The 12,354-nt window shown below is 44.2% G+C and overlaps 1 protein-coding gene across 1 annotated transcript in view; it reads left to right on the forward strand.

Moving 5' to 3' along the window:
* Window positions 1–4,154: 4,154 nt before the first annotated feature.
* LOC310878487 (synaptotagmin-14-like) overlaps window positions 4,155–12,354 on the forward strand; it is a gene marked incomplete at both ends in the record, with an annotated part of 33,695 nt that continues 25,495 nt past the window's right edge. The window contains 3 exon segments of the mRNA XM_083792817.1: window positions 4,155–4,215; window positions 8,832–9,002; window positions 9,202–9,462. Of these exon segments, the coding sequence (XP_083648943.1) occupies window positions 4,155–4,215; window positions 8,832–9,002; window positions 9,202–9,462 (493 nt within the window).

A 12,354-nucleotide genomic window follows, 5' to 3' on the forward strand; every position in this document is an offset into this window, starting at 1 on the left:
TTTTTTTTTTTTAGGGGGGCTAGTGTGTGATAAGAAATGTCAGCTGTAATCATATTCCATCATATATATATGCAGAGGGGAGCTGTATATGTGTCTGTGACTGTGCCCAGGTGATGGTCGTTATTGATGCTCATTAATACATCAAGGAAGGCAATTATCTTTGCAATGTAGTTAAATAAAAACTGTGAAAAAAGCTTTTGGGGGGGAGATAAATCATAAAAGAAATTTGTGAATCGTGAACCTCATAGTGATACGTATCGTACCGTGAACCTCGTATCGTGATACGTATCGTATCGTGAACCTCATAGTGATACGTATCGTACCGTGAACCTCGTATCGTGATACGTATCGTATCGTGAACCTCATAGTGATACGTATCGTACCGTGAACCTCATAGTGATACGTATCGTACCGTGAACCTCGTATCGTGATACGTATCGTATCGTGAACCTCATAGTGATACGTATCGTACCGTGAACCTCATAGTGATACGTATCGTACCGTGAACCTCATATCGTGATACGTATCGTACCGTGAACCTCGTATCGTGATACGTATCGTATCGTGAACCTCGTATCGTGATACGTATCGTATCGTGAACCTCATAGTGATACGTATCGTATCGTGAACCTCATAGTGATACGTATCGTATCGTGAACCTCATATGGTGATACGTATCGTATCGTGAACCTCATAGTGATACGTATCGTATGGTGAGTTGAGAGTACCGTCACATGCCTAGTGGTAATGTATAGCGTCAGGGAAGAGACCTCCAAGACTTCTGTTTTTTAATTTTTTCAAACTTCTTAAAAGATTTATTTTATTTAAAAAAACAGCAGATTTACAAACTCACAACCCGTCGCCATGCATACGCCTTAACATGATTGATTGATTGATTATTTATTTAACGGTTAAATAAAGAATCAATCAACCAATCAATCAATCATGACCTGAGATCAGATTCTAAAAAAAAATCTTCTACATCCTGACAGTTTCCTGATAAAGCTATGTTTCTATGTCAGTCGTTCTTCGATTTTCCAAAAATAGCAGACCTACAAGACCTACAAAGCATAACATGATGCTAACACCAAAAGGGGTTCCTGCCCCAAAATGGGTTAAGTGTCATGGTTCCGAGGAAGCCCCGCCCATATATGGACTTACAGGACACTCTTTACAGTTTAGCAAGGTGTGGAGATGTGTTTAATTTAGTCGGGCAGGGTGTGGAGATGTGTTTAATTTAGTCGGGTTAAGGTGTGGAGATGTGTTTAATTTAGTCGGGTTAAGGTGTGGAGATGTGTTTAATTTAGTCGGGCAGGGTGTGGAGATGTGTTTAATTTAGTCGGGTTAAGGTGTGGAGATGTGTTTAATTTAGTCGGGTTAAGGTGTGGAGATGTGTTTAATTTAGTCGGGTTAAGGTGTGGAGATGTGTTTAATTTAGTGGGGCAGGGTGTGGAGATGTGTTTAATTTAGTCGGGCAGGGTGTGGAGATGTGTTTAATTTAGTCGGGCAGGGTGTGGAGATGTGTTTAATTTAGTCGGGCAGGTGTGTAGATGTGTTTAATTTAGTCGGGTTAAGGTGTGGAGATGTGTTTAATTTAGTCGGGCAGGGTGTGGAGATGTGTTTAATTTAGTCGGGCAAGGTGTGGAGATGTGTTTAATTTAGTCGGGCAGGGTGTGGAGATGTGTTTAATTTAGTCGGGCAGGGTGTGGAGATGTGTTTAATTTAGTCGGGCAGGGTGTGGAGATGTGTTTAATTTAGTGGGGCGGGGTGTGGAGATGTGTTTAATTTAGTCGGGCGGGGTGTGGAGATGTGTTTAATTTAGTCGGGCAGGATGTGGAGATGTGTTTAATTTAGTCGGGCAGGGTGTGGAGATGTGTTTAATTTAGTGGGGCAGGGTGTGGAGATGTGTTTAATTTAGTCGGGCAGGGTGTGGAGATGTGTTTAATTTAGTCGGGCAGGGTGTGGAGATGTGTTTAATTTAGTCGTGCAGGTGTGTAGAAGCGTAGCTGTGATTAAAGGGAAACTAAACTGGGTCGTGGACATTCTGGTCCTGATCCGCATGAGGGAGGAATATTCTGTTACGTAACGTTCCACTTTGACTTACTTTACTCAAACACTCACACTGAGGACGATTTATTCTACAAATCATGACAGTTTTCTGAGAAACCCAATGATTCTATGTCCGTGGTTCTGAAAACAAACACTGCATATACAGGTCTTTAAATAAATACTTTCTGAAACGTCTATATTGGGAAAAACGAATGGGAAATTTATCTTCTGGGCGGCTCATCGGGAGTGGGACTGCAACGCTCTATATCTATATCCTGTTTCTGTAACAGCCAGGGAGGAAGACAACTAATGGTGGGCTCCAGTTGTAGAAAACTATTGATTGATTGATTGATTGAAGTATTTTTTTAAAGGGACACCTTTTTGCAAAAATATATATGTTAATGAGGTTTTGAAGACTTAGAACACTCTCCTGGGGGTCTTTATGTGTGTAATATGTGGTTTTAGATCTTTTAGATTGTAGCAGTGAGCCCAGTGTCCATGACATCAGAGAATGTCCAGGAATGTAGTCCATTCCTGGACTACAATTCCCATAATACTTTGGTGCACTGCTCCTCCTTGTGGATAGGGGATGTCTGTCTTACTGTCATGAGTACACATGTAGTCCAGGAAGTAAGTGATCCCAGTGTCCATGACATCAGAGACACTGGGCTCACTGCTACAATCTAAAATATCTAAAACCACATATTACACACATAAAGACCCCCAGGAAAGTGTTCTAAAGCTCCTAAATGTCATTAACATATATTTTTTAGCAAAAATGGTAAAGTGTCCCTTTAACAGTTTGCAGCATTACAGTATTGTGTGTCACGTCACACCTCCATATATGGTCATGCCTCGTGACATCACGCCACCATCTTCATATATTATCCCATTCTGACCGGGCACCCATTTTGGTGTCAGCATCATGTCATGCTTTAGCTATTTAAAAATAGCAGATCTACAAGCTCATATCGCGCCACCGAGTGGCGCGATACGAGCTTGTAGGTCTGCTATTTTTTGAAAAACCAAAGAACGACTGACATTTTTAGAATCTGATCTCAGGTCAGAATGGGTTCATCAGACCAGTGTGTGTCCGGCGGAAACCTCGTATGAATCTGATCTCAGGTCAGAATGGGTTAAGTCCTCCCCGCCCGTCCTACACTCAAAGCTGTGCATAGGAGGGAGGCGGTACCAGATCATTAGTCTCCTTCCCTCTGCTATCGTGGCTGTGGGTGTCGCTCACTTTTGTTTAGGTGGTTAGCCAGGTATGCGTGTACTGTGTTGAGTCTGTTGGCATTGAGGGAAAAGCTGCATTTGTGTGTGTGTGTGTGTGTGTGACAGTGTTGTTTTTGGCAGCAAATTTCTATTTTAGTTTTAGTCATATAGTCTCCTGAATAGTTTTCACTTTAGTCTTAGTCACATTTTAGTCACCTGGAATGTCTTAGTGTTTAGTCTAGTTTTAGTCGACTAAATGTCATAAGATTTTAGTCGACTAAATCTACAGGTGATTTAGTCGACTCAAATGTATTTTTGCGGGCCTTGTTGCCGTCATAATGACTTATTTTACACTTGCTGAAAATAGCCGATCTACAAGCTCGCTGCGACGCGTTGTGAGCTTGTAGATCTGCTATTTTCAGCATGCAACCAAGTGTAAAATGACTTATACTGGATCTCTTGTCCACTTAGTCCCTTCCTAACATTTTAGTCTAGTTTTTAATTGTTGACGAAATTGTCAGTATATTTAGTCTTAGTTTTAGTCACCATAGCATAGTTTTAATTTAGTTTCCATTTAGTTTTCTTCAGTGGAAAAGGTAGTCTTAGTTTTAGTCGATGAAAACAACACTGATGTGTGCGTGTGTGTGTGTGTGTGTGTGTGTGTGTGTGTGTGTGTGTGTGTGTGTGTGTGTGTGTGTGTGTGTGTGTGTGTGTGTGTGTGTGTGTGTGTGTGTGTGTGTGTGTGTGTGTGTGTGTGTGTGTGTGTGTGTGTGTGTGTGTGTGTGTGTGTGTGTGTGTGTGTGTGTGTGTGTGTGTGTGTGTGTGTGTGTGTGTGTGTGTGTGTGTGTGTGTGCGTGCGTGCGTGCGTGTGTGCGGTCACTCACACATCCATTGTGTTTGCAGGTGGCGAGCGCAACTGTGGAGTGAATGAGCTGATCTGCCTCAGAAGAGGTAGGGCATCAATCACATCGCCTGTTCGTCCTCATGACGTCATCTTACATTTTACACGGCTTATTTCTCATGATTCCCTGCAGTCGCCACGACGCATTTCACTCATTGTATTCCATGAAAGCTACTTTTTATTCCGTTGGCCGACACACCTGCTGCCAGTCAACGATTTGAGTGTCTATATATAGAGAGCGTGCCGAAATCTCCTTGAGGGGGCGTCAACAATATGTGTCACATGGTATAGCGGCCTCCATATGTCTGGGATTGTCTGGTTTGTTTCCACAGTGAGCGACTACCCGGGCCGTGTGCGTTCTTTTTACCAGCTGCTTCCAAGAAGCGGCGGTCAATATTCACCTGGGAAACTTGCGACACTGGTAGTTGACACTGGTAGTTGACACTGGTAGTTGACACAGGTAGTTGACACTGGTAGTTGACACTGGTAGTTGACACTGGTAGTTGACACTGGTAGTTGACACTGGTAGTTGATACTGGTAGTTGACACAGGTAGTTGACACTAGATCTTTCTGCTGAGTGTTGCCAAGTCTGGCTGATGTATGTGCTCACCGCAAATATGTCCGGGCGGAAACGAACGACTCGGAACACAATAGTTCCGCTTTAGATAATCTTGGTTCCTACCTAAACTATACTGCACTGAAACTGACACAGAGGCAGTTGCAGTATAGCAGACCCCACAGATGATGATAATGCAGCTGGTAATTAATTGATTTAATCAATTTGGGCTTGTTCAACAAACGACGTGCGACCATTCTAAACTGACATCTCACAAATGGTGCTTGTATTAAAGGTATGTCGAGCCCCACCTTTTTCTTTCCATTCTGGTGTCTCCTCACTGCGTTGTCGCCAGGAACGAGCTCAAAGTTTACAGAAACAGACCACCGTCACTCTATTCTGACTGAGTCACGTGGGCTAGAGTTTAACCCATTCTGACCTGAGATCAGATTCTAAAAATGTTCTTCTACATCCTGACAGTTTTCTGAAGCATAACATAATGCTAACACCAAAAGGGGTTCCCGCCCAAAATGGGTTCAATCGTTAGAGTATATATATGAATAGAGAAGGCACCCAGAGGAAATCTTGAGGCGAAATGGACATAGTGGCCGAATGAAGGTATTGCAGCCTGGCCCCAAACACATGAACGCGCTGTCCGTTGACTATCATTGTACACGTCCACGGCGGACGCACGCTCGTGCGCGTTCAACGGCAGCGCGTTCATGTGTTTGAGGCCACTCACCATTGCAATCCGTCCCAGAATCCGCCTCATGCGCTTTTGAGCAACTTAATGCAAGTGGATGGGAGGAGAACTCGGGTGTCTTCTCTATAGATATTAGAGCTGGGACTCGATTAAAACAATTAATCTAATTAATCAGAGGCTTTGCGATTAATTAATCTAGATTAATCGCATTTTAATCGCATATCATTATTTGACCCGAGAACAGTGAGAAAGCATTTTTTTCAAATGGATTTTGGTATACTAGTGAATCAATGAATAGTGAATACATACGTTTAAGCAATAAAACATTGTTTTTGTAGTAATAGGGGTAATCATTCTTTATTGAATAATTGCACACAACTGTGCTGTAATCCACGCTACCATCGGATAGCCTTTTAAATCCTTTTTCCAATCCACGGGGACGAGCAAAGTGATCTCAGCGGCTTCCCCCAGTCTGGTGAACTGTCTGGTGGTGTTATTGTCTGAAGAGGACACAGACACTTGGTGCGCAGGTCCGTCTGAAAACTGTCCAGTGACAACGTTCCGCGGTGAAAAAAATAGTGCGATTAAAATGCGTTAATTTTTTTAATGCATTCATTTTTCTGTAGTTAATTAATCGTAATTAATCGCAATTAGTCCCGGCCCTAATAGATATATAACTCTATGGTTCAATCCCACTAAAATGGCGCCGCTAGCTTTTCTGCCCCCCCCCCCCCCCTCTTGGTGACGTACACGTTTTTACACTATACGTCCATGCTTACGTCACACGCCCACTTACTTATGGCCTATTTAACCACGACTGGACCTGCGACGTAGCACAGATTCCAGCTACGCAGAACGCAGGTCCCAAGTGTTTGCTAAATTGACGGTTCAGACCCCATCGTCGTGCATTTGGATATACTCAGAGGAAAGAACGACATGTCGGGGTCAAAGGACGAGAAGATCCTGGCCCTCACGGAGGAGAACAAGGTTCTGGACAAGGAGAACAAGGCGCTGGACGAGGTGCTGGACAAGGTGCTGGACAAGGTGCTGGACGAGGTGCTGAACGAGGAGAACAAGGCGCTGGACGAGGAGAACAAGGTCCTGGACAAGGAGAACAAGGCGCTGGAGATGGAGAACATGGGCCTGGAGGAGGAGAACATCGTCCTGCAGGAGGAGAACATGGCGCTGGAGGAGGAGGTGGACGAGCTGAGGAAGAAGATCACCGACCTCAAGGACCTCCAGGGATGATCTAGGACCTCCAGGGATGATCTAGGACCAGTAGACCTCAAGGACCACCAGGGATGATCTAGGACCAGTAGACCTCAAGGACCACCAGGGATGATCTAGGACCAGTACACCTCAAGGACCTCCAGGGATGATCTAGGACCAGTAGACCTCAAGGACCTCCAGGGATGATCTAGGACCAGTAGACCTCAAGGACCTCCAGGGATGATCTAGGACTAGGACCAGTAGACCTCAAGGACCTCCAGGGATGATCTAGGACCAGTAGACCTCAAGGACCTCCAGGAAGTATCCCTTAGGAACAGTAGATCTCAAGGACCTCCAGGGATGATCTAGGACTTGACCTGGAAAGGAGCCAGCTTAGGTGGTTTTGGGCGTCTAGTATATAGCCACGACTAATTAGAGATTTCTCAAGACTCAAGTCTAAAATCCTCAGTCATGTGGGCTAGAGTTTAAATCCCACAAACATGGCGATGCTATAGCTTTTCAGTTTGATATGCATCTTTGGGGCACAGACCCCCTTTTGAAACAATTAGCTTTTTTGATCTCTGGGACCCCATTGTACACTCTCAAAGTTACAGACCCACGGAAGGGTCCATTTGTACCCCTAATGGTCCCCACGCATGGCACTGAGAACCAGTACACTAGGATTAGGCCATCATTATTTATTTGTATTATTTATCTATTGGGACCTAATTTCTACACACTGTAAAAAGGTGTTATTTTAACTTGGCTAATGTGTACACTCAGAGTTACAGACCCATTGACTTAGTTGGAACTTGTATAATGGTGTAAATGGTGTAATTCATATAGCGCCTTTATCCAAGACGCTTTACATAGACTGATCACGTTATTACGCCCCCTACTGTTCATCAACCATAACCCTGATCTTTTATTACCCGCGTGTGTTTATCCGAGGATGATCTCGCAAACAGTTTGACCGACCGATCGGATGCCAATTAATATATCGTGCCCAGGATTTACCCCGATGCTCCAATGCATTTATTTGTTTTACTTTCTCACTGCTGTGTATTTTGTTTCATCAAGAGAGAGAGTATGTATACATACATACATAGGGTGCAGGAACTAAAGCATGACAACTCACAAGCAAAGGCTCTTCAAAGCCCACGTGAGAAGGGCTTATCACAGATTACAGGTGCAGTTACATAAAGCGCCTGTAGGAGGTGTAAAAGAGAAGGTTTTGCCGTTACAGGCAAGAGAGTGACAGATCTTCATGTGTGCTGGACATCAATTGAGCTGATCTACCCGAGTTATTTCCAAAATGGCGTGAATATGCATAACAATATACTGTAGCCCATTGCAGTTCTAAACTAAAAATGCACTCTCTCTCTCTCTCTCTCTCTCTCTCTCTCTCTGCCAACTTGTGCCTTGCACACAAGTAGGCCTATATGGCCTACTTGTGTGCAAGCAGAGAGCGCCATGAGGACTCTCTTTGAGTCCTAGAGCTCTCTGCTGTCTGTCTGGGTACGACTGCTGCTCTGGGTCCTAGAGCTCTCTGCTGTCTGTCTGGGTACGACTGCTGCTCTGGGTCCTAGAGCTCTCTTCTTGATTAGAAAACAAAACATACATTAACCATTTCAACCCTATATACATTTCGGCCATTTGAAAATAGCCGATCTACAAGCTCAGCGACGCATTGTGAGCTTGTAGATTTGCTAAATCAATAGATTTTCTACACATTTTTTTAAATTTGTTAAATGGGACATTCTGCAATATGAATCCTTTTACTTTGAGTACTTTAAGTACATTTCGATGCCGCTACTTTTGTACTTTTACTCAAGTACATTTTCAATCCCGTATTTTTTACCGGTAACGAAGTACTTCTAAATTGCAGTATTGGTACTTTTTACTGAAGTAAAACAATTGCGTACTTTATCCACCACTGTGTCTCTCCTCTCCTCTCCTCTCCTCTCCTCTCCTCTCCTCTCCTCTCCTCTCCTCTCCTCTCCTCTCCTCTCCTCTCCTCTCCTCTCCTCTCCTCTCCTCTCCTCTCCTCTCCTCTCCTCTCCTCTCCTCTCCTCTCCTCTGTGTGTCTCTCCTCTGTGTGCCTCTCCTCTCCTCTCCTCTCCTCTCCTCTCCTCTCCTCTCCTCTCCTCTCCTCTCCTCTCCTCTCCTCTCCTCTCCTCTCCTCTCCTCTCCTCAGTGTCTCCCGAGGCTCTGGGCCTGCTGTCGGCCATCAGCGTCCTCATGGTCCTAATGCTCGTCCTGTTCGTTTACCTCAACAACAAGCTGTCGTCCAATCAGGAGAGAGGCTCCGCCCCGCGTCGCCATGGGGGCCTCGACGAGCTCAGCGGCGCCACCGCCGCTACCGCAGGTCACTGTGTGTTACTACACCTTTTAACCCATTCTAAACGGGAACCCATTTTGGTGTTAGCATTACGTTATGCTTTAGCTATTGAAAAATAGCAGATCTACAAGCTCATAGCGCGCCACCGAGTGGCGCACTATGAGCTTGTCTTGCCATATGTCTGTCAGAAAGCCTTGAGGGTTGATTCCACCCTCAACACCTACAGGTAGCGGGTCGGCGCTGCTAGCGGAGAAGAAGGCGTGCTCCTCCAACGCTCCAGCGGAGCTGCCGAAGGCGGCGGCGTTGGGCTCGCCGTCGTCCTCCGACAGCGACGAGGAGCTGCTGGGCCAGTACCTGCACCAGCCCCACCACCCCCACCAGGAGGGGGCGCCGCTGGCAGGACGCTCCGCCCCTAGGGGGAGGAGCTGGGACTGCAGGCCGACGGTCGCGTACGACGGCTACAGCAGCGAGGCGTCGGCACACGACGGTAAGTCTGTCTGTCACAGTGTTGTTGTTTTCGTCGACTAAAACTATAAGACGAAAAATGTTCGTTGACTTTACCTTTTTCCACTGACGAAAACTAAATGGAAACTACATGAAAACTAAGCTATTATGACTAAAACTATGACTAAATATACTGACAATTTCATAGACAAATAAAAACTAGACTAAAATGTTAGGAAGGGACTAGTGGACAAGAGATCCACTATAAGTCATTTTACACTTGGTTGCATGCTGAAAATAGCCGATCTACAAGCTCACAACGCGTCGCAGGCTCGCAGTGCGACGCGTTGTGAGCTTGTAGATCGGCTATTTTCAGCAAGCAATTTTCAGCAAGTGTAAATCGACTGTAGATTTAGTTGACTAAAACTAGACTAACAATAAAACATTCCGCTTGACTAAAATGTGACTAAAACTATAAATGAAAACTATTCAAACAACAAAGAAATTTGCTGCCAAAACAACCCTGGTCTGTCGTGACACTTCCTACTGCTGAGAACTCTCAAGGAGAAACATCATTCTGTTTTTATTTTCTGCTGCTGGCAGTCGGAAAAACAAATGACAAATAAAGTCATCTTGAAGAAGACTATAAAGAGAACAGGAGTTTGTCCTCAAAGCAGTGCGAGTGTAAATGTAGCTCTAGTTTAAGTGCATCTATGTGAGAGTTATCCAGGCCAGCCTCTGGGTCGGTTCTCTCTCTCTCTCTCTCTCTCTCTCTCTCTCTCCGTTGTTGAAGGTACAGCATTCTATTTATCACCCCTGAGGGAGTCTTTGTACTGAAGCCAGCAGTAACCACATCACCCTCAGGCTTAAAATAACACGCTGCTCACTCACTCCTCATGCATTCATCCACACCGGCTGAAAAAATGGGGTTATACGGAAATCCTGGGATACAGAATGTAAATGTAAATGACTGACCTATACTGTACCTGTCTGGTTCCAACACGCAGCCAGATATACATCCAGAAAGTGAAACATATCTTAGGGACTTTAAAGGGTAAGACCACTTTTTTGAGGTTTGGGTTGTGTAGTTAGTTTGCCATGATGCAACTCCAAATGTGGACAAGAAATAAAAAAAGATTACTGCTCCAGTGATTAGAAATTGATAATTCAAAATATGCTCCACATTGACTTACATTGTAGCTAAAACAGCTCTCAAAGTCACTCTTTTAGTACGTAAACAAACACAAACAAAGTTGATTCAGACAATATAGAGCATCACCAAAACTCATGTGGTTTTATTTTTTCATAAAAATGTTAGATTCCTGTTGATTTTACTATTTGAAGATCTGGATCCGGATCCATGGATCCAGTCCGGATTTTCTTCCCAATAAAATGGACAAATCAACAGGAAGATAACAATTTTATGAAAAAATAAAACCACATGAGTTTTGGTGATGCTCTATATTGTCTGAATCAACATTGTTTGTGTTTGTTTACGTACTAAAAGGGTGACTTTGAGAGCTGTTTTAGCTACAATGTAAGTCAATGTGGAGCATATTTTGAATTATCAATTTCTAATCACTGGAGCAGTTATTTTTTTAATTTCTTGTCCACATTTGGAGTTGCATCATGGCAAAGCAACTACACAACCCAAACCTCAAAAAAAGTGGTCTTACCCTTTAAGCAACGAAGCACGGCGGCTATGACCCGTCACACGGCGGCTAACTTGCCGATATTTTCTTAACCCATTCTGACCTGAGATCAGATTCATAACGAGGTTTCCGCTGGACACACACTGGTCTGATTAACCCACTCTGACCTGAGATCAGATTCTAAAAATGTCAGTCGTTCTTCGATTTTTCAAAAATAGCAGACCTACAAGCTCATAGCGCGCCACTCGGTGGCGCGCTATGAGCTTGTAGATCTGCTATTTTTCAATAGCTAAAGCATAACATGATGCTAACACCAAAATGGGTGCCCGGTCAGAATGGGTTAATTCTTACATGCACTGACTGGACATGATCAGCAGTGGAAAAAGAGGAAGGTGCTGCATGGAGCGATCTGTGTTATATTCTAAAAAAAAACGTTTTATTAAACATGGTTAATAATATGACATACTGTATGGTATTAGTGTTATTTCTTCATTCAGAGCATGCCAACACATCACACAGCATAAGAGAGGTGATGGAGCAATCAGTGTAAATGTATGACAGTTTGTTTCAATTAACACATGGTTATGACATGGCGTTGTAAACACTAGGGGCTGTATTTTGCGTGTATTAAGTACCAGGTCTTATTCCCTAACTTAGGGAATAAGACCTGGTACTTAAGACACGCAAAATACAGCCCTAGAAGTTGTTCTGCCGTATAGTAGTAGCACTTTTGGTGTTTCAAGCATTCTGTTATGCTTTAGCTATTGGAAAACAGCAGATCTACAAGCTCGTAGCGCGCCACCGAGTGGCGCGCTATGAGCTTGTAGGTCTGCTATTTTTGAAGAAAAAAAACCTACCTGTCCTGGTTCCAACATGCAGCTACATCACTAACCCTACCTGTCCTGGTTCCAACATGCAGCTACATCACTAACCCTACCTGTCCTGGTTCCAACATGCAGCTACATCACTAACCCTACCTGTCCTGGTTCCAACATGCAGCTACATCACTAACCCTACCTGTCCTGGTTCCAACATGCAGCGACATCACTAACCCTACCTGTCCTGGTTCCAACATGCAGCTACATCACTAACCCTACCTGTCCTGGTTCCAACATGCAGCTACATCACTAACCCTACCTGTCCTGGTTCCAACATGCAGCTACATCACTAACCCTACCTGTCCTGGTCCCAACATGCAGCTACATCACTAACCCTACCTGTCCTGGTTCCAACATGCAGCTACATCACTAACCCTACCTGTCCTGGTTCCAACATGCAGCTAC

This window comes from Protomyctophum parallelum (genome assembly GCF_964188405.1).
Source record: "Protomyctophum parallelum genome assembly, chromosome: 20".
Taxonomy (NCBI): domain Eukaryota; kingdom Metazoa; phylum Chordata; class Actinopteri; order Myctophiformes; family Myctophidae; genus Protomyctophum; species Protomyctophum parallelum.